General features: G+C 33.9%; 1 protein-coding gene across 4 annotated transcripts; it reads right to left on the reverse strand.

The window, feature by feature from the left end:
• Window positions 1-385: 385 nt before the first annotated feature.
• LOC128163200 (FMRFamide receptor-like) lies at window positions 386-23,209 on the reverse strand. Of its 4 annotated transcripts, XM_052826742.1 has the most exons (3): window positions 4,496-4,687; window positions 4,147-4,397; window positions 386-2,119 (listed from the first exon to the last, which is right to left on the reverse strand). In XM_052826742.1, exon 3 carries the CDS (start codon window positions 1,867-1,869, stop codon window positions 838-840), a length of 1,032 nt encoding a protein of 343 aa, XP_052682702.1. In that variant the 5' UTR covers window positions 1,870-2,119; window positions 4,147-4,397; window positions 4,496-4,687; the 3' UTR covers window positions 386-837. The 4 variants fall into 4 exon arrangements, with proteins under 4 accessions (XP_052682702.1, XP_052682716.1, XP_052682692.1 ...); XM_052826756.1 differs by lacking the exons at window positions 4,147-4,397; window positions 4,496-4,687 and adding an exon at window positions 22,967-23,209; XM_052826732.1 differs by having other exon boundaries at window positions 4,147-4,687.
• Window positions 23,210-24,150: the final 941 nt, after the last annotated feature.

Genomic DNA, 24,150 nt, shown 5'->3' on the forward strand with positions numbered 1-24,150 from the left:
TATATATTTGTGGTTGAAGTGAAACTATAAATATGATTAATTCCAACATTAATCAAAATGTATACCGTTGCGCTTGATGTTATACTTCGATAAGGCAGTTATCAATGAAACTTCGGCTAAAACTGTTATTGCAGTGGCACATCTTGGTAAAAAAATGTTTTCTGTAGTTATAAGTTAATTCTATAATAGAAAAAAATACAAACAAAAAAACTCGAAATGACACAGACGGAAAACGGTAAATAGGATAAACGACTTTACATATGCATGTACACAAAATAAACATCTGTTTATCATATTTTTTTTATACAGATCTTATCTTTCCCCGAGTTACTTCAGATTTTGGCAAGAACAAAAACATAAAAAACAAAATGATGAAAACAAACTATCGGTTATATATATATATATATTTAAAATACATGTACTTGAAATAAAAGAAATTCCACCCCAACAAATAGCTTTGATCACAGAGACTCGACTTCTGGACGTAATGACATATGCTATAGCAACTGGGAAAACTGCATTATTTCATAAAGTTAACACCCATGTAAATAATTCTTTAAAAAGTTCTAATTAGAAGAAAAAATAATGAGGATTACTTGACGTTGACATTAAACATCTGGGGTTTTCTTTTCCTGATTATATAGCCCCCCCCCCTTTCCAAAAAATCTTTAATCTTTAATTCTGCAATTTCAGAAAGATTCTTGTCGTAAAAATTTTCAGTTTGCATAATGCTACAATTAGCACCAATTCAAATGGTTCAATGGCACTAATCAGTCTTTGACTACAATCCGAAGTAAGGCAGCAAATTGTTTATACGGTCAAATCCACATTGATTTCTCACACAGATTGAGCTTCCAGAGCCTCCGGTTCTTTCGTGCCCACTGTCTTGTAAGAGCCGTTCATTCTCCCTCCAACAGAAGTCTTAAACTTACAAAGCGGGCAAAGGACCACAAACTTTTCTCGAAATGTCCGACTAAAGACGCAGTATATCAAAAAGTTGACCGCCGCATTGATTGTCAACAAAGTATCGGAAAACTCGCGGAGACCCTTCTCTAGATTGCCCTCCTCGTGGTAACCCAATCCGTACACAGACATGATGGCATCCGGAAGAATGCAAATTACAAACACCATTATGACCACGATCATCATTAAAGTGATTCTGTTCCTCTGGGTGTTTTTCTTATTTGCTCTCACTTTCCGAAGGGAAAAAATAATGCATGCATTCAGTATAATGAGGATGATCAAAACGATGTTGCTTCTTATGAAGTTCAGTGACCACGTGTAATATCTGTCGAAATCTTGGTTACTCCAGAGATCGGTGACTTCCAAGTCCCATTCGGTTTGATTATTCACTATTCTCTTGGTCTTCTCGTATCGCAGTGCGAAAGGGAAAGATACAGCAATCATCACTATGTATATCAAACAGCTGATCACAATCGCTCTTAGCCGAGTGCATAAGGTTTTCGCCTCTATCGGGTAGCATACCAATATGAACCTCTCGGTAGCGACAGAAACGGTCAACCAAGAGGACACACATGTAGAAATGTTGAAAATAAAATGAGCATACGGGTAGATATTCACAAAAGCGATCTGGCCGGCGTTTGGGTCGGTCTGCTTCAATAATAAGACAACGAAATAAATCAAATCATTAATGAGTTTTATCGAATCCGAGATTGCAAGAGCAGCTAGAAAAGCATTTGTTGACGTCTTCATATCTTTCATATTCAAAACGATAAGACTCAGCCCGTTTCCAATCAACCCGGGAATGCATATCGCCGGGTACAGAATCATCCCACATATAAACCGCGAAGTTTTATAAAATTCCTCATACTCATCTTCACTCTCGGGATATGCTGTTGAATTCTGCATTTCGTTAAAAAAAATCAAAAACCCGGATCACCGAATCAGAATGCGCCTTTAACTTACAGAGGACATAGGGAAAGGCACAGTACTTAGCGTGCCTTCCGAGGTTGTCTTTTGACGACTTTTTCCAAGTGATCTATGACGCGAGGAAGACACTCTCTGCTTCTAGGAGATCCTCTCCTGTGTGAGGTAGTTAGCGCGGTCTACAAATTTATTTTTTCAATAGTTCATCATAGGAATCCCGCTTGCCGCCGCCCTGAAAAATATAAAAGAAGCTGTCCATCAATGCCGGCATGGAGAGGCTACCGGCTAGTTAATTGGGAGCTCAACATGAATGAAACGATTATTTTGACTTAAACATTAAAATTCCATTTTCTGGACATAAACCCTTCAGGGGATTCATTTAAGCGATGTTCAACGGGTTCATATACCGTGGATCTATTACCCGTCGGGAGAATTTTAATTTGTTGAAGGATGAATAAACAGACAAAGAAATCTTATTACATTTTGTAAACCGATTCATCATTGTTACAAAATCAGTTTGTGGTAGATGTAATTTCACTTAGGGTATTGATATTATCGAAGTTTGCCTTTTAACATGGATCACTTACCGATGTTCGGTTGCGGCGAAACGACTGGTGATTTTTTTTTTACCGAAAAACATGCCTCTAAACTTATTGACTATTTCTTTGTTATGTTCAAAAAATAGTTTGAAATAAATAAAACGCGAAATGTGTTTCTAAGCTTACGTATATATTGATTGTGCGCAATTATTGTTTTATTAAAAAAGGCTTTGTAGTCTTATTGATTTTCATGTTCAGCAGAACATATGTTTATCATGAATTAAAATTGTAACAGACTGCGACCAGAGGTGTATCAGGTTGTTTTAATCTATCGGCTTTCGTGTAACATCCACAAATATGAGGAGGAAAAAGAAAAGGAATGAGAAATATTCATAGAGAGAGAGAGAAAGAGAGAGAGAGGGGGAGAGAAGGGGGGGGGGGGGGAGAGCAACCAAAGAAATTTGGGAACAATTTAATTATAGATAATTTTCGGTGGGAACAATACTCATCATAAAATTACTAAATGAAGCTAAACCCAGACATCCAGTCTGGAAACGTTTACTTTCTCACGTGATTTCAGAAAAATTTGACTTGGGCAACTAGTGCATCGTAATAAACCGTAACTTTAACCCCTAAAAAACAAACAAAAATCCACACTCCTCAGCCTATTGCAGATGGATTCGACGACAACAACAGAGTACGGCGATTTACTGTTTATCTAGTAGCACAACACGTATACTAGTGTCTGTTCTTCCATTTCCTTCACTTAACTCAAGTGGGATCGTATATATTCATAATTAACCCTAACACGAGAAATAGATGAACCTGGAGCTGCCCGACGGACTTTATTTATCTCAAGCCAACAGTCATTAAACCATTTTCAACAGAAGTTAAAACAGGACCAGTTCCTGATCTTGTCAGTGCTATCTAGACATTAGGAAATTTAATTAGAGTCCTTGAATCGTTGTCAATTGAACGAATAAAACCCAGTTTGTCTCAGACAATTCGTCCCCTTGGCATCAGCCCAGACACAAACTACTACATTTTTACTGTATCAAACAATATCTCTGTAAAGGGTTTCCACGGAAAATTGTATCAAAGTAATCAGCTCGAAAAAATATCACTTCCATTGGAATTTAAAATTGACGACTTTTCACAACGACGCAGATTTCAATTTGATAGGAAACAGAAGAATTACGATACGTTTGTTTTAATTCTTTGTCCTCAACTGCATTTTAGAAGGGTCGGTTGCATGGATGCTTTACAATGACGTGTATTTTAATGGATAACTTCCATTACGTATAATTTGGGTTAAAACAAGCATTTGATTTGTTATATTTATTAACTTGGCGAGAAAAAAAAATATTAAAAATATTTCTTGGTTTTAGGTTTTATCACCCTTGCAACATAGTTACTGTGATAAATAAATAAAAAAATTGTTTCTACATATGCCCCTACACATTACATGCAAAATGATTTGAAATCAAATCAAAACATTTTATATAAAACAAAAGAATTACTTTTACAGATCATTTAAACGAGTTTGTTTTATTTCAACATCCAAAATGAATAAAAGGCTGTTTTTAACTGTAAAGGTTCTTACACGCAAGTATACATTGTTAATACGAAGTTGTTTATATATATTGTGTATACGATTTGCCTAACAGTTAAATTATAGACAATGTCATCATTTATTTAGCTTATAGCTATCCGGACTTACCCTCGCCTAGGGTTGACCAATCATGAACTTTTATCCATAGCTTTTATTCCAAAGAATTAATCTTCATCGATGAATATCTGATCTGAAGTAAAATCCTATCTGTAGCACCGGAGTTAATATTCAATTTGATATCTATGAGCAGTGAACAGAGCGGGGCGGAGGGAAGCCATCATCGATTTTCCTGGACACCAGCTGATTGACATATTTTATCGACATCGACTATATCGTCCAGGGTTTTACTGGAGAATCCACTAAAATAATTTTCAATTACTCGAACATCTACATCCTCCTTTTGACAGTGAAGGAAGTAAAGGATCAGTGGGCTTTGACTTCTCTGGACAGTAATTACCATTAATTTAAATTGTTCCGCGACTTAACTTGATAAACAGCACACAGCATCGTATGATTAACCAAACAACCTGTGTGGATCTGAAAGGCTTTCAGCGCTTTTGCTACGATAAATTATTTTTCTTTCTAGTTATAGGTTGATTACGCTGCCATTCCGTAGTGATGTAATAACCCACGATCTGCCCGCTTTCTTCATCACACGAAATCGATCATAGCTGTTGAATCAACGGAAAATTACTAAATTCTCGAGATTATATATATATATATATATATATATATATATATATATATATATATATATATATATATTTCCCAATCTTCAGAATGGACGAAACAACATTTCAAAAGCATATATATTGATAACGGAAAATATGGTAACTAGATATTTCGAACGATAGACGAAACAGGATAAAGGCGGGCTTGCCCTCGCAAGCTCGGTAATGTACGATTTAAAGAAAGAAAATGTGGATTTTATTTTTGGAACTTAGTTAAAGGAGTCTGTTGTTGTTTAGCATACATAATTCAATGGCTACAGTGTTCATGTAACGGTTAAGCATTGATTTCCGTGTTTCACTAACGACCCCTCTGTTCTTAAAACGATCTTATTGTGACATGAAATAAGCGAGTCTCGTTTAGGTCCAACTTAATGAATAGGCCACTGTTTAACGAGACATATACTCTCTCTATTGCCCTACACAACAATATCAGAGCAAAATTCATGGTTTGCAATACATATTAACGCGCATGTAATCCAACGCCCGTTTTCCAAATAAAACTACGTTATTTTCAGTGATGATTATCTGAATGCTTTTCTATTTCTATTTCCACAACTTTTTAAAAACTTCAGAGCATGAAATTAAACACAAAAAGGTATAGAATAAGATAAATATGCACATCTATGAGACTTTGCAGGGATCTAGAAAATTTTAAGGGGTGGGGGTCCGAGGGATAATTGTGTTTTGCGGGGAGGGGGTTCTAAAGCCGACTTTTGGTAAATTCTATATGTGAATTTAATAAATTTTTGTTTTTTGAATTTTCCGGTTGGGGGGGGGGGGGGGTAGGACTCCCGCGCATATGATCTATCTGATAGGCCTGTTTACCTCTTGTTTTGTGAAGTTGAATATCTAAAAAAAGAAGCTACTAACGTATAAAGATTGATATATGAATAGATTTACCTGTACGATTTGTTGTTAGGACATCAATGTGCAGTTAAACAAATCATTTTCATTGCCTTGTATTGCATTTAATATAGTAAAGCTAAAAAGCAGTGTACTTATGATGTGATATTTGGGCCCTTTTTATAAATTTTGCTGGATTTTTCATTAAATTGAAAGACTGTAGCAAATATGAGAAACGTGTTGATATAAATGGAAAATTGCCTCCATCGAAAAATCTTCCGATTGCAAATATTTTTTTCGTTTTTGCTTTATGGTTACTCTTAGAAAGGATCCTTCCATTTCCTGCGTAAATTTAATAAGTTGGAATCTTCGAGAGGGAGGGGGTCTGGAACCCGACCCCCCCCCCCTAAATTCGTGCATACAATTCTCTAAAATGAACATAGAACCGAGGTTGTATCAGTTTTCAATTTTAATTTGGAAAAAAAATAAACAAGACATATTTGATGTCAAATATTCTCAAAAACCCAAGAACCGCTTGCATTATCAATTATGAAATAACTCCCACAGTCACATTTTACATGAGTAGCTCAGTGCAGAAAATTATCGAAAAATGATATAATACTGTATAAAAGTCAAATCTATGGATCAAGTGAATAATTTATAATTATAACCTTCCATTTCACGAAATTGAAAACTTGTAAACATTAAAAGCAAGCTGAATTTTATTATTTCACGGAGAGGAAATCGAAGATAAATAAAGGAGCATTCATAAACATTTTTAAACTTCCACAGAACTGTGTCTGCCATGACCAGGAAGGAATCTGTAAAAATCATTGTATTTTTTTAACTTACTGGGTGGTTGATTAAACATTGAAATATTTTAGAGAGTTGTACGTATAAAGACATTGTTGAAAATTATTTGGTTTTGGATGACTGCTAAATTATAAGTATGAACTACCAAAGATGTATATTATTCATTTATTTTCTTAAATAAATCTTTCATGTTAAGTGAGTAGAGTTATATAAAATGCTCTATTTCGATTAGAATTAGAAAGTTAAATTGTTATCTTTTTGTTTTATGGGGTTTTTTTTTGTTATTGCTATTGCACTTCACATGTATTTCGTAAAAGAATAATTTCCTCTCAAGATTTAACATACAAAATGAAAGTTAAAATGTCATTACAAATGTCTGCTTAACTCGGGTAAGTTTAACATTCGTGTACATATCTGAAGTTTTCTTAAATGGTATGTAAGCCATGTTAAAGAAAATCCTTTCTTTCGTATTTAACTGAGTACCCGCCTGCTATACATGTATATCTGTAGATACATGTACATGTTTATCATTGAATACACTTTCATCAATTTGATTTCCAAATATTTTGTGTTAAATTTCATTATTACCATCTTAAGCATTTTCGTCTTATCCTACGTCCTACTAGTGTATTGAATTGATGAAACCAAAATACGAATAAATCTCCAATAAACTCGTTAAATTAACTTAAAAATGCTCCATTGTTTATCTGATTAGCGTACATAGGGCTATATAGGAATGGCAAAAGATGTCGAAGTAATGCAATCAACATGGAGGCCACATCGTGTCCAGAGCAGCTCGGTCTGTTAGATTCACACTTTGTCAGCGAAAACTTTCGACAGTTCTCAGCGTAATTCAGCTATTGAAAAGACACTTGACTGCTTTAGGTGTGAACCGGAAGAGAATTAAACTGTCTTCTTCGTAACAATAAAATTGGTTTTTCTCTCTGTCGACTGTTGCATTGACCTAGCTCGTCAACCTGTCAGTAAAAACAGTGTGAACTGATGCTGTACAGAAATTGCCCCATGTAATTACATGTATTTGAATATAGTTCTAGATAATCTTGTTGTCGTCCCTCTTACATCACAGGCCTTGCGCTGACACAATCAAATTGTTAGCGTGACAATTTGGATAACAAGTGCTGCAATGACTTGTGGGAATTGCGTGTGGTATAGAAGTGTGCCAGCGTCAAGCGTGTTGAATAGTGAGGTTTCCACTAAAGGTCATTGAAAAGGCTCAACAGCACAATAAGAAAAAAAATGCATGGATGCACATTTCGACGCGTTTCGCTGACACAACTTTTTAAACGCCATAACACGCCAATAGTTTTTTTGCATGTATCAATTTGAATATATATATATATATATATCTTTGAAGCAAGTTGTGTCAATTATGTCATCATTACTTTGCTAGAGTCAAGCATAATATCAGCAAACAATTAATGATGAGTTAAATGATTAGATTGAAGTGATGTAATATTAGGGTGCTTTCCATATAACCGGCATCGCCGGATTTGCCTTCGCCCCTGAATGCTGGAAAGCGCGTTGCCACCGAGCAATTGCGGCAACGCATTTTATCATTGCTGATTAGGAAACAATATGACGTCTAGGTTACCATATAGGTTACCATATTTTACAAAACTACAGTCTGTCCTACTACATCGAAAAACATTAAAACTCCAAATAGCCAAAATTTTGAGATAACTGTCCTCGTTGGAGCATTGTTACGTTGCGAACCGTTCCATTAACGTCACCGGCGAGGCAACGTTAATGTAAAGCGCCCTTAGTGCATATGTGATATTATGGAAAAGGACAACAGAAGGAATGGGACGGAGCGTAAACTTCTCCGACCTTAAACATAATAGCTTTTCAGAAATAAACACCTAAACCTATAATGAAGAAGAGGTGTCAGACCAGATGTAAAGTCCGATATCAGATGCAGGACTTGCCCGGACATTCACATTGTTGTGGCAGATGACTGTTCTCCAATAATGCTGGGTCTTACAGATGAGATAGAGAACACGTAGTAGAGCAAGGTATTACTCGGAGAGCTATGCAAGAGTGCAAAAAGGTCTGGACGCAAGTGTGAAGGAAAATCCAAAAAAAAGATTACATCCGCCATGTTGACGTCGATGAGTCGGCTTTGCGTTACTCAAACATGTACAGTATGAATGTCGATTTTATTTTTAAAATCGCCGATAATCTATTCATTACACTGCATAGAGTCTGACTGGAATACAGTTATTTTAAAATTGATCTCCGCTGCTCTGCTCAAAACTTAGACTAAAGTGTTATAGTTAAGTTTAAATTGATCAATTTTGAACTTTTAATGTAACAAATAATTTATAGCTTGATCATGTGTCTGTTTTGGTGTTGTGTTTCCCTTGTCTCGTGTAAAAAATTTTTCTTCTGTTATTTAATTTAATTCGATTCCAGATCTCATTACCCTGGACAATTAATGTAACAATTTTGGTAGAGGCGCTTTGCTCATATACCCCATGACCCTTAATTTTTGTTTGTCTATTGGGTACCCAGTAGCAAGAGCACCTTTAAATTAAGAATACAATTTCACTATAAGATCAATTCCACGCCTTAACACCAGTACCCCTTGTCTTCTGGACATGAAATTCAAAAGTTTGGAAGAGGCACTAGCCTATGCCCAGATTTGAGTTATGAATGAACAGAAGTAAAGGGGAAAAATTGTAAATTATGTCATCTTGTAAATTTTGTATTTACTGCCATCCGATAATTAAAAAATTTACGACCCGACAATTACGTCAATTTTCACAGTTCTTTAGGGGTGGGGTCATGCATATCATAGTGTATAATCCACTTCCCTAACAGATACTTCACATGCAGTAGACTTGGCCAGGTCAGGCAGAGTACAGTGTTGTTTATGTAATGAAGATGAAAAGGCTTCTAAGTTTACGACCGATGCATGACGAAAGACTTATTACCATCGATTACGACGGAAAAAGCAAACGTACACGTAAATAGCAAATGTCGCTGGAGAGACTCGAAAGACCAAAAATAAAATGGTCTCCAGTATCTGTTTGATGGTGGCTTCCTTATTCAGTCTACAATATCATTTGACCGTCAGTGAATGAGATCTCACATGTACATATATATGTATAGTGATTTGTTATATGACAATCATGTGAATCCCAGGTCGTCCATCCGAATTTTTTCAGACCGCAAGCAACAGACCTGCAGCTATATAAAATAAAATTAAAATACCGTTATCATTTCTGTTCTAATTGCTTGTCCCAATTCAGATTTAATCAAAAGTAAGATGGCAAGATGGGTTTATATACTGTATTCTAAATTATACTACATGTAGCATTCTTTCAATATTTGTAATACAAAACAAACATGGCTCATGGCGCATGTGCTCAATATGTGAGCTTAATTGAAATATAGCTGGAGCCTTGTTGTTTTTCTTTCATTAGATTCCTAATAACTCTGAATATCAAAAACTCTCATCTTTTGTTTGCGCTCCGACATTGCTATTTTTTAAGATATAATTAGTAAATGCTTTTTAGCTTAACAAAAATTCAGATATTATTGTAAGATAATTACATCGCAAAAAAACAATGACGAACATATGAGGAATGTGATATTGGTATTAAACTTTTTGGACAAATTGTAGTTTTGTTTTTTTATTTCGGGGGGAAGGGTACTTTTGTTGCCTCGGAGTCAAGTGAGGGCATGTAAACGTCGTCCACCTTGAATACTGTTTTGTTAATCATCAGATAATGTGTGCAATATATTCAAAACATGAATTTTTAAACTTGTAAACATTGACTTTAAATGTGAGTTTAAATACAAAATTTGAAATGTGACATTTTAATAAATTATTGATTGTAATAATATATTGTTCAATATACCCTACCCCTTAAAGGGACTTGGACACGATTTTAGATCAAAATTTTCTTTTTTTTTATTTTTATGGATAAAATGGTTTACTTGCCCATTTTGAATGATTGACCAAAACTTGAATGTTAGAAGTCAAGTTATAAGAGAGATGCAGAGGTAAGAAATCATTGTTATGTAAACAAAGCTTGAGTCTTATATTTGTTTACAAATAATGTAAAGTATGGAATTACCATTTCTTTGACCAAATGACTCGTGGCAAACAAGGTAAACATATTCAATGTATTCATTGATAATATGATAAACAGAAAATGCAACATTTGATCGAGACTTATACCAATGAAACACATATATTAACCATTACAAAGCTCGAGCTTTGTTTACAAAACAAAGATTTTCAAACTCTGTATCTTGGATATAACTCAATATTTAACTTTCAAATTTTGACAAAGCATTAAAAGTAACCATTCTAAACATTAAAATTGCAAAAATAAAATTTTAAATTTTGAGCTCAAATCGTGTCCAAGTCCTTTTAAAACTTAACTTTACTGTGTGACATTTCTATAATATGATGCATGCCAGTGATTTACTTATCAGTTTGGATCCAATAAACCTGGCCGCTGCTAAATCTGTAGTTTTCCCCTATAAAGTATTTACCAAGATATTCATGTAGCACATTTGGACGATTTTAAAAAAAAAACAACAAACTTTATTAATCTAAAATATATTTGACGTAAAAATAAAACGCGATTTGAACAAAATATGATGTATACCAGAATGCAAACGATAAGAAATGCGATACAATATGAAAGTATTTACAAAATAAAATCTTTGCGATCTGAAAACCTTGTAAAAAAAGCAATGTACATGCTATCATAACCTGGGCATTCGAAGGATGAACTGGTAATTTGATTAGCAAAGTCTGTATTACTGGTAATTGTTTCTCTGGTGTGCATGCTTTATTTTTATTATACATTCGGCTTCAATGCGCTACTCTCGGATTAGCTGTAATTGTCTAGACAAGCCTTGTAACAACCATAGAGTACTTAGAAATCAGCCTCATTACTGATTTATTCCACTAATTTACAGAGAAAGAGACATGCCTGTTGCAGTTAATGCATATCTTATTAACTGTAACGACCATGTATACAGGTCACGTATGACCCTGATGGACAGCGAGTATCAGCTGGAACAGATAGACTCCCTCGTCTTTATACACAAGTGTTTTGTGGGATCATTGAGACATCCTAGAGTATACATGTATTTTATTAGATTCAGATTGCTTACACTCGTGGTTTAGCATCACCAATCACAGGCGTCTCAAACGTGCAATTGCAGACGACAGGCATAATATATATACAGAAGCGTGAGAAGACCCAATGTCTGCCAAAACTAACTGTATTTCAGTGGATAAGAGGCAAGTTCACGACATATTTTCGATAAATCATGACCAATCAGCAGTTGGGGTTTTTTTTTGTTAGAATTACGTGAAGTTTTTTCTTTCATTTTTTGTGCAATATCGCTCATTAGTTGGTTCATTGCGTAATGCCACACATTCATTTTCTGTATTTAAGAGCAAAATTATCAATTTCAAAATAATAAATTTGCGTGTAACAGACTTATAATTTTTCTGTGAAAGAGGTTAATTAAGTATTTAGTCGCGCAATATTGATCTTCAGAGTTCCACTTTTTCTGACAAATGAAAATGTACAGTTAAATTCGGGGGCTGAAAAGTCTGCTTTGGTACAGGTAAGAAAAGAATTGCAAACCCATGTAATAAAATGATTTAAATTTTTTCCAATACACGTCACACATACATGACCAATTTTTTGTTTATATTTTAAACATCAAAAACATTATTCTTCACTTAAATATTTTGAAAATCAATGCAACAAGACAAACAAACCAACGAAGGAAAAATATTTTATATTAAATTTTGTTCTGTAGTTTTTTTATTTGCACAGTTTATTTACTTAATCTTGGTAAACTATTTAAACTTTTTAAAATTATTGTATAAGCGGAAAATATTGTAGGGTCAATTGCAAAATATGATTAAAAATGACTTGGTGGATATTTAATTGATTTCTAAATTGAGACTTTAGTTAATTTCTAAGTTTCAGGAATAACCACATAACGATATAATGCATTTCTTTTGTAGTAAACTAACAATAGAATTATATGAAAATGTCCATTCAGTTGACGATCTATGCATTTATACGAGCGGTTTGATCCATACGTTAAAATTCGGTGGAATTAACTACCACATGGAACCTTGATCGGATTCTCCTCAGCTCTTCCTTTGATGCCATTTAATACTATTCATTAAGAAGAACTTTTTTATCGAAAGCAAATTACTGCATGATCTGCCTGCGAAGAATTACAAATCATGTAAACAAAACCGTGGATTTCGTGGATTTGATCAAATGTTCAATTAAGCTTAAGGGGGTCCAACGCTGCAATGTTGCTTCATTAATCCGTTTCTTTCAAGAAGCCAAATTAATGCACAGATCGGAGCGGCAATAAAAAAAAGTCGATTCCTTTGGCATAATTGTTGAATACACGTTACTGAATTATCAAGCAAGCCACTGTTAGTCAGGATGACTGTCCAACAGACACTGGAAAGCTTTTTTACTAGAACCAGAACATATAAATACATTCCATTGTAAAGCCTGCCTGTTCAGACAGACACATCGACAAACTGGCGATAGATAGATAGATAGATAGATAGATAGATAAGTTCTTATATAAACACACACAAAAAGTTTGTACTTTTTAAAGGAACTTTATACTTTGTAGTTCATCTTTCTTGGAGCTGAAGATGCAAAATGTTTTTTACTCAGAGATGAAAATCAAATTTGATTGAACAGCTTTAACGTGTAATTTCATTGATTTTAACTACTTATTTGCAACTATATAATATGTGGATGATAAACAAAGTATATAAATGATTTTTTTTAATATCGTTTATACAGTTCTATCGTAAAAAGTTAGTTTCAGTTTTCTTAATAGATGCTTAGTTCGTAAATGCAAAGTAATACACGATTTAAATCCCGTGACAGATCTTTCCTTCAAGATTTTTGCTTTGTTGACTCTTAGCGTTATCCATTTTTTTAAGCGATCCAAGCTGGAATTTTCGGTGATAAAATCCTCAACATACCAATGAAGTGTCATGGGATCCACAAAAGCAGCATTTAATCGCATCCGAAAAGATTCAGTCACGCAACGCTTTCGTACATGCAAAAGTAAAGTCAACTTCGCAACCCTCTGAACGAAATGAGAACAGTTGTACCGTAATATAACGTTATAACTTTCTTTGGTTAGATGAAATTGCCAACATTAAAAAATTATTGATGATGGGGTTTGAATTCTTGCTTTGGAACTTGGATTGAGAAACAAAGACAGAAACGGATGATTGAAGAAATGCGACACACGGGTCCTTTTTGTCATCAATCATTATCAATTTTCTGAAGAAAAGAAGTTTAAGAAGCGAAACTCAACCCACGGATTGCATAATACTCGGCATTGGGCACTATATGTAGTCTGCATGAGTCGCAATCTTAGTGTTAAAACTGTGTAATTCTACGCGTAATTAGACAGCAACGTCTTCTTTGGTGGCAGAAACATTCATACGACAAAAACCGTCATACTTGCTTTTCTAAGGAGAATGGTAAGAAGTAAAGATATGTAATTATTTTACACTGCTTTGATAGAGGACAATGTCATATTTTCTGTGATTTCCCAATATTTTCCTTGTCTGCAATACATTTTCTACATGAATCTTGGAAGTTATGATTCATTACCAGGCTGATGACAAATGCAACTATTCACACAGAAGAAACCTCTTTGGATCTGCAACATTTCTCCATATCCGGTCTCTGTTTCGGATTGATATTGACGAAACATGAATTATACAGTTCTGTGCCGTGTAGATAGACTAAGGAGCCTAGGAATAATTAATACGTACATGTATGTACATGGACCAATGCTCCAGGCGTGACTAGCAGATTGGAAAACGTTATTGATATGTAAAGATATGAACGGGTAGAACAGAGAGAGAGAGAGAGAGAGAGAGAGAGAGACTCAGAGAGAGAGAGAGAGAGAGAGAGAGAGCTATCCTTGAAAGGAGTTAACACATTGGGCTTGGTGTAAAAAGCTGTCTCTGGACTCTCCACTTTGGATAGTCAAATAATGTAAGGGATGGAGCTTGTTGTATCATGTTCAACACACAGTCCATTGATCTAATATTTCAATGAAGTTTTCCGGAAGAATTTAAGGCCCAGCCCTATTGTTTATTTGACTCTGTCTACACACTCAGAGAATCCCCCACCCTCTCCGCATATTTATACTTATTTCTTACTTGGTCCCTGTAACGTCACTGTTTATATCAAGTATATATGATTATTGTGCTATTATTATTTTTTTTTATCAAAAGATAATTAATCTTATCAGTTTAATTTTCTGACTTGGCTAACTTTTATTTCACAAAAGGTAATTAACTAAATAATGCAGTAACAGACAGCATTGTTTACAATAAAATGTAATTGAACAATATGGATAGTACTTGGTGCTTTTATTGAACAAAACAAATTTTACTAAGTTTACAACATTTGTAACCTTTATTTTGGTGGTGACACCAAGTAGTAGATTCGCGGCAGAGGAGGCTGATATCAAATTTCTGCTGGGGAGGGGAATTTCGGCTGGATCGGTGTTAAAAAACGCATTGAGTTTTCAATATCCTAGGAAAGCAATAAAAATTCGATGAAAAAAATCTGAGACAATATGAAGAGAAGAGAACCCTTTTTTAATTTCAGGCCAACATTTTTGAGGAGGCCAAATCTAAGGCCAGCCCAAAAATGCCAGGCTAGATTTTGGGGCGAGGCCAAATTTTGAGGAAAGGCCAGGCCAGGTTTTAGAGTATACCGCTTTAGTACAATGTTACCAATTACACCTGTACGTAAAACTGTTTGAGACTTGTGAAAGGTAACGATAAATGACCTCATAACTGCAAATTGATATCGCACCTGTGCTGATCGGCAAGATCATGTGACCGTGCCAGTACTCTTTTGCTCTAGAATATGAATCCAAATGACATTATATCAAATTGAGTAAGCGAATGAAATATTACTTTCCTGTTGCGTGTGTGTTAATCTCAATATATAAATCATTTTTGGTTATGTGATTTTTTGGCTGATAATGATAATTGAACTCCATGTTCGTAAATGTAATTCTATAAAACACCGTCATGTTTACACGTCATCAAGTTTTCGTTGGGCATCTTCTTGACGATCGGTTATCAGATTGACTACCGGGAATAAAGACTGCTCTGTGAAGGTTTTGAGCAGTTATAATTTAATCTTGTTCAAGAACGCAGTTCATATTTTGGGCCCGAAATTTTCAGGGGCATCTACTAGTGGTATTTCACTACCACTGTGAAAATATGGTGATGCAGTTATCTATAGTTTCTGAGAATCGGACTTATATGCAATTGAATATTAACCTGGTTTCTAGAACGCAGTTTGCAATGCAGTTATCTATAGTTTCTGAGAATCGGGCTTATATGCAGTTGAATAGTGAACTGCGTTCTTGAACGCAGTTCGCAATTCAAAATTTAAAATTCATATTTGGGGCCCGAAATTTTCAAGGGCATCTACTAGTGGGGTATTTCACTACCACTGTGAAAATATGGTGATGCAGTTATGTATATTTTCTGAGAATCGGGCTTATATGCAGTTGAATAGTGAAATGCGTTCTAGAACGCAGTTCGCAATTCAAAATTTAAAATTCATATTTGGGGCCCGAAATTTTCAGGGGCATCTACTAGTGGTATTTCACCAAAACTGTGAAAATATGGTGATGCAGTTATCTATAGTTTCTGAGAATCGGGATTATATGCCATTGAATTGTGAACTGCGTTCTAGAACGCAGTTCGCAATTTTAAACTTTAGAATTCATATTTGGGGCCCGAAATTTTCAGGGGCATCTACTAGTGGTATTTCACTACCACTGTGAAAATATGGTGATGCAGTTATCTATAGTTTCTGAGAATCGGGCTTATATGCCATCGAACAGTGAACAGTTCGCTATTCAATTGCAAAATAGTAGATGCCCCATAAAATTTCGGGCCTCAAATATGAATTCTAAATTTTGAATTGCGAACTGTGTTCTAGAACGCAGTTCACTATTCAATTGCAAAAAGCCAAAATCTCTAAAACTTGAAAAGACCACTTCACCAAATTTTCACGGTGGCAGTGGTATACTACCAGTATATTGTTGAATTGCGAACTGCTTTCTTCACGCCTTGTCGGTAGAGCTCGCTTCGCTCCGGATCCGCCATGTTTTACGGTGCGACCGTTGGGGCGAGCGCAGCATGTGATCAAACAATGAATTATGATAAATCAATAAAATAAAATTAACAATGTAAATGAATTTAATTGCAAAATAAAATTAAACATACCTATTTTTCAGTAAATTTATATTATTCATAGTTTATATGATTTGTTATTTATTTATTTATTTATTTATTTATTTATAAGTAGAACGATTTTCTATGTGTAAATTGAAAAAAAAATGAAATATTATTTCTTTAACATGGGGGGGGGGGAGCTCTATGATGAGTCAAGTTTTATATGTAGGTTTAAGAAAAAATGTCTACTGCAAAAAAGGTGGATGAACTGACGTTACAATCACTTTAAAAGAGGAGATACAGTGCAATGAATATTTATATAAAATCTTTATTATTCAACAACATTGTATCTGAGATTAAACTACTGTTCTACTTATAAATAAATACATTATAACAAATCTTATAAACTATAAATAATGTAAATTTACTGAAAAATAGGTTTGTTTTATTTTTTTGCATTTAAATTTTACGTTGTTAATTTTATTTTTATTGATTAATTATAATCCATTGTTTGTTCACATGCTGTGCTCGCCCCAACTGTCGCACCGTAAAACATATTACATTACATTTAAGCGTTTTAACTCATTTTAAAAATTGATGAAGTTCAATACTGAGAAAAAGCATGGACATTCATACGAATAATCCAATAATCAGAAACATTCAAATCAACAATATGAAGAAGGGCCCTTCTAATAATGTTTTTCACAAACAAATATGTATTTACAGATTTTCAAACCATATCATGTTCAAAACAAACTTGACTAAACAGACATTTTTCCCATTGCATGATATCGTGTGCAAAACCTAACCATTCTAACAAGAGTGTTAACCTATAAAACGCCAGAAGAGACGATCGAGCTGATACTCTGTAAATACATGTAACATTGTTTTGAGGTCATAAGTATAGCGCTGAACTGCAAAAGTATTTGTTTAAAAATCTGTATTGTCTATTTATATTTATTGTCATAACAAATCAAAGTCAATAGTTTATTGAACTTTTTATCCAACCATTTTTTTCAAAGCGTGTAATATAGTCGATATTAACGCACTTTGATTTTTTGGGGGGCGTCGACTTCGTACTAAGTTTAACGAACTTGGAAGAAAAATTCTATGTGAGTAGATTTTCAAAGTGCATTTTTTTTTTGCAGCTTGACAATAGAAAGTTCTTAAAAAGGATACAAGAAAACAAACTTTTAAAATGTCCTTAAAATGGCTGCAAACTATTATTTCATTTATTTTATTCAGTTTTGTTTTGAATAATTAACACACCTGTGTACATGTAACTCTTTTAATCATTATGATTCTACAACTTTTTAATTACAATATTTTTAATGATCAATTACTAAATAATATGACCAAGCAAGGGATGATAACTCCATTAACTTTAACACCCCCCTCCTTTTGAACTCTTTCCAACGCTTTCACAATATTTTAATTTTGATAGACAGCTTCATTCTTTCTCTTTTCTAAATATGTGAATTTACTCATTTCTTTCAAATTCCAGAGCAGATTAAAATAATAAGACATATACCACCCTCCCCGGGCCATAACCCTTGCCTTACATGAAGATCACATGAAATATAATATAAGATGACAGCTTATTGTTTTTAACCGGGTTTTCCAACGGAAAAATCCGGTTTTTAAAATGGTGAAAATGGCGGGCGGGCGGCTGCCAAATGGTACCCTCATTGTACGGATAACTCCTTCTACAGTTTTCAAGATAGGAAGTTGTACTTCTGCAGATCAATTGTACATATATCAGAGGTGTGCATATTGCTAGGATTTTGATTTCTGATGATTTCTGAAAAAAAATACCAGCTCTTGAACTTAGTCATTTTTTTGCAAAATATTGCATATGGGTACTCTATTTCAGTGGATAAGGTAGGTATTGTTTATCAATTCAGGGTTGACATGGATGATGAATACAGTTCACATAAAAGAAAACCCGGTTTGCTGTCATATTATGCAGTAAGTTTGTATTTCATGTCAGGAGACATTTTTAAACATTATATAAATTAACACTATATGACCATTTTGGCCACACCCTGCAGTAAGAATCCCTACCCTATACACTATATGACTGTTTTGGCCCCGCCCTAGATTCAAAAGTCCTACCTTGGGGGACATTAAATTTAAAATTTCGGAAGATGGCTTCATTTTCTTTCTTAATATGCAATCGGTTTTTATTCAGCATCAGCAAAAGTAAAGAAAAAAATGTTTTGAATATATTAAGGCTATTGGACCATTTTGGCCCTACCCAGAACCCCTAGTACCTCGGCTCGACAGGAAATTTACAATTTTAGTAGACGGCTTCCTAGTCTATAAAATTTGGAATTCAGTTTTTATTACAGATGTCTGGGAGCAGAGAAGAAGATTTTAAACATTAAATGCATTAATACTATATGTTAATATAATATGCCATATTGGCCCGCCCTAGGGCCTAAGCCCTGATCCAGGGGCCATGAATTTCACAATTTAGTTAGTGGAGTTCGTGGACATCATAACCAGGCATTCAGTTTTTCCCCACAGGTACAGGAGTAAAGAAGACTCTAAGATATAATAAATTTTCTTCACGGTATGGCTATATTGGCCCGCCCTAGGGCCTGAACCCCTGTCCCAAGGGGTTATGATTTTCCCAATTTTTTTAAAAGTAGAAGACTTTATAGATACTCATAGATACTCATAGATAGATATAGATACCAAATTTAGTTTTTAACAAATATATATGGGAGTAGAGAAGAAGATTTTGTAAGATTTCACACATTTTACTATATGGCCATATCCCCCCCCCCCCCCCCCCGGGCCTTAACCTCTGAACCTGGGGCCATGAATTTCCCAATCTTGGTAGAGGGCTTTATGGTCATCATAATCATGCATTCATTTTTTTCCTCACGTGTGTGAAAGTAGATCTAGAGAAGAAGATTTATAAAAATTTATGCATGCTAATATTTATGATAGATGATTCCAAATACCAACTTGAAAGTACCTGACTCATAACGTAACAAAAAAAAAGTTTCTTTTTTTTTTTGTTAATTCTAAATGTTTTTTGTAACTGTCTTTGAAAATGCATATGAAACTATTTGCAAAGATTTATATTTTAGTTCAGAAAGTGTCCTCGTTAAAACAGGAACACCAAGCAGAATAAATCTTTCACTGAAGTCTTACGCGCGGTCATGTAGTTTACTCGATATGTGTGCTTCATACGCTGACAACGATCCATAATGAAAATGGATCTTAGTTAATGTCAGAAATCAGATTTATTTTTTGACTTGAAATCATATTTTAAACCTTAACTGAATAAAAATATCGTATTTATTGGAACAGTGGTGATAATCCTTTTAAAGGGATCTAGACATAATTTGAGATTAAAATGGCTGTTCAATGAATGTTTCATATACCTGACCAAGATCGTATATACTGGCTTTAAAGCTACGATACACAAATACCTTATACAAATAAAATCAATACGAATATGAATTTAAGAAGAGAGATGCAGAGGTGAGAATTTTATTATTATAAAGTCAATAGCTATAAGTAACATATAATATTACTATGACAATTGTATATATGAATACATCATCATTAGGAGAGGAAGTTGTAAGTTGTAAGAACTTGTTTCCAATCCTTTTGTGTAATTTACACAAAAAAATAAGTTCAAATCAAATCAAATCAGAGGCAAGAATTCATTATTATGTAAACAAATCACGAGTCTTACACTTGGTACAGAACTGAATTACTATTTCTTTGACAAAATGGCCATGACAAATAAGATAATTATAACTGTTTCATTGTGTTTATAAATAATATTATATACACAAGAATGCATCACTTAATTGAAAGTTATACTATTTAAACACATATGTAAACAGTTACAACGTTCGAGCTTTGTTTACAAGAGAAAGAATTTCAAACTCTGTACCTTGCGTATAACTCAATATTTGAATGAAGGATTTATCTTTTAATTCATTTATAAGAAAGCATTAAACTAAAATTAATGAAAGCATTAAACAAAGCATTAAAAATACCCATATTAACCATTTTGAACATAAAAAAAATGTCAAAATAAATTTGAAATGTTGAGCCCAAATCGTGTCCAAGTCCCTTTAAAATGTCAGAACTTGTTCATATGTCATCGTCAAATATATAGTGTAATTTGCAATTTGTCTATATCAATTATTTTGGTATGTAGAATATGAAAAGAAAGATGCATCGAGGTTATTGATATGCAGTCGTATCCCCTCTTACCATATTTCATATGATTACCCATGAGAGAACTGACGCGCCAAAAAGACATTCATGTAATATACTAGTAATGAATTGATTCCTTCCTCCACTCAATTCAATATAAGATCAGGTACTATCATACAGTATTATCAGATTACTACAAACGGCGAAGTGAAGAATTCCAAGCTAAGTGCTTGTCTTGTATCGATTCATTCTTTGTACTCTATGCCTTTTTTGACGACCTTTTATCAATAAATTGTTAACATCTTCGTTATATCATAAGCCATTTGTTTTATATAAAGCTTGAAGTTAAAATTATCAGCAACAGAACAAAGTAACCAACTTATTTACCCGAATGAAAGCTCTTCAATGAAATTTGGTATCAGAAATCAAGTATATCTTTCAATAGACTTTGCAATCCAGAAATCAGAGAAATTCGCGGGCAAAAACTAATGGTGTTCATGAACTTGTAAAATATAGCCAGAAAATAAGGAGAGTTATTTATCGTTTACCAAAATCTAGTGTTTGGTAAGAAAATTATAAGTGATTTTATGATTGTGTCATTCTTCATTCATGTCCGTTTATAGCCGCTTTAATTTAAAGCCCGAGACACTTATTCCGCAGGTATATTATGTGGATGTCCTCCTCCTTCACGAATTAGGCATTATGTTCGAATTCATTTAACGTGTAGATATCACATTGACAGCTGAGCATGTTTGTATAGTTTTGCTTTGGTTTTTAAAAGAAGAATTGGACGAAACAATACCATAAATTTGATGTTACGTTTTACAAAAATAAACGCCTGTTTATGCATCAGATCTGATATAGATTGTGATTACTGAGAATTGTAATAGTATATTCATAAATCAGTTACATTTGACTTGTGTATACACTGTGGAAATTTAAAGAAATTAAAATAGTTCTGTTACAATCATTTAATTATCAAATGCAATCTCTATGGAACCCGATTTAAGCAAATGACATTAAATGAAGGTAGTTCAAATGGACTGTCTGATTTTGAAAAGGATTGTTTTGTTTTAAAGAATGTTTCGTCTCAGTGAAAAAAAAGAACTATAATTGTGTGATTGTTTCTTTTTGTTTTGTTTGGGGGGTTTTGGTTGGGGGGGTATTCTGTTTTGTTTTTGTTTCTTTGTTTCTCTTTTTTAACAGATAAATGGACATAAAATAATTCAAGATTACCACACACCCTGTAGTTGACTTCGACATCTGCTCATACATGTATAAATTGGTCACACTCTCTACTCCATCGCAAGGGCTCTTGATCTCAATTGGTGCAATTTTAATCCCAAATGGACAAGGGGGACGAAAATCTATGCTCCTGACAAGGATTTTACTCATAAAAATTATTCGACCTCGATGTTTCTATGATATATTGCACATAGCCTTTGTTTTTCTGAAGGCGGACAAATAAATTTGAACAAACAATCGTACAGACTGAATACTGTACGATATCCCCACAACGGACCATTTTAAGAATTGTTATGTCTTTAAATACAGTTGTACTTATTCCGTATCACGGCTTTTTCATATCAGACATTAAGTTATTATGTAATATATACCTCAAGTATGAAAATATTGATAGTAAGATAACATTTTATTGATTGTTTGTTTGCCCTCTCTTGCCCGACTTTCAAAAATAATACCAGCCTTCTCATTGTAGACATTGTCAACTACGAATTCCCAAATTGGTGTTCATACATGAGCTAATTAAACGAAATGGTAGTGATACCATTACTGAACAGAGGAGGATTTCAAATAAGAGCATCCCTCGCAGACCAGAGAAAATTGTCATTACAAATAATTGTACACCACTTGTCAATGTTGATTTCGGTGCCAACTTGTAACCTTTAGAGACTAGTGGTTAAAAATGAATGAAATAAATAAACCGCGTGACTTTATCGCTAAAATCAAACACTAATTCTACATTTTGATTGTAAATCTACACGATGAGGTGAAATATTTTATTTTTTTGAAATGTTGATTTCTATGTTTATTTTGAACAATAAAAATGAAAAACACTTACCAAATTGTATTTTACTCCTCTCATACCGCCTCTTTCCCGTTTCTAATGGATAGAACACCCGCACATTATTGTAAAAAAGAAAAGTTATCCAATGTTCACGTAGAAACAAGCTGTAGTTTGTGATAATGAAGTCTCCAAACAGCGATCAAGAGGCAATCTCATTAGAACTCAGCTTGGCAAATCCGGCTTGATATGTCTGCGGAATCAGGAAATCGTTAATATTTGATCACAGGAAAAATTATGTAAAGGTGATTATTTTTGCCATCTGTAACCTGAACAATTTAGAAGATAAGTTATTATAATTATTTTTTTTTTAACTGAGAAGTTCAAAGCCGAAAACAATGAGACTATAAATCTGACCACAATCTCTCATAATACTTTAAAGTTTTGAATGGTGAAGATAAAATCAGTCCATGTGGTATTGATTGGCCTTTTTCATATTCTGTTGCTAATTTGAAGTACAATTCAATTTTTGTCACCAGTTTTTTTTCCTTTTATTTTAAAAAGACAAAGAATAGCCACAATGCTTTTAAGGTAAAATCCAATTTGGTTAAACAGATGTTCAACATTTGTTACTGGTATTCTCTCCATCTTATATTGATTTCAGATATAGAAAATCTACTTACATACAGTTTACAAATGACTCGCGCATCCACTCGTGTTACATTTCAATTAAAGTCGATGTCAAATTAACAATAAGAGATATTTATAACTAAATAAATGACGTAGTCATATTTTGTTGGTACTTCTCGATGATAAAGAAACGGTATGTATGCAAATAATATGGCATTCTTCTCTCCAGTACCACTCAAGGTCAAAGTTTAGTTGTTTGTTTAATCAGTTAAATCAAAAACATAATTTAGAAATTATTGAAAATTGGTAATTAAGACCAAGACTACCGGGATTATGAAGTACATTCTGAGGACAGTTGGCAGGCCTTAGGTTTAGAATCGTTTTTAGAGTTTGGACTTTGGGTAGTTGTGTTAAACAGCAAAGTGGCGTAGGCCTAGGCCTGTCTATTTTATTGTTCGCCACGCTGCCATGGCTCTTTGAACTCAGGAAGATTTGTCTGGCTTTCTAGCTAAGACTATGCAATCTATGCACATTTCAGTTAGATAGTTACGTCCTACCGAAAGTCCAAGGTCTTGTTAAAATTGGGATTATCATTATTGTGCATTTCCAAC

The sequence above is a fragment of the Crassostrea angulata genome, chromosome 1, assembly GCF_025612915.1.
Source record: "Crassostrea angulata isolate pt1a10 chromosome 1, ASM2561291v2, whole genome shotgun sequence".
NCBI lineage: Eukaryota > Metazoa > Mollusca > Bivalvia > Ostreida > Ostreidae > Magallana > Magallana angulata.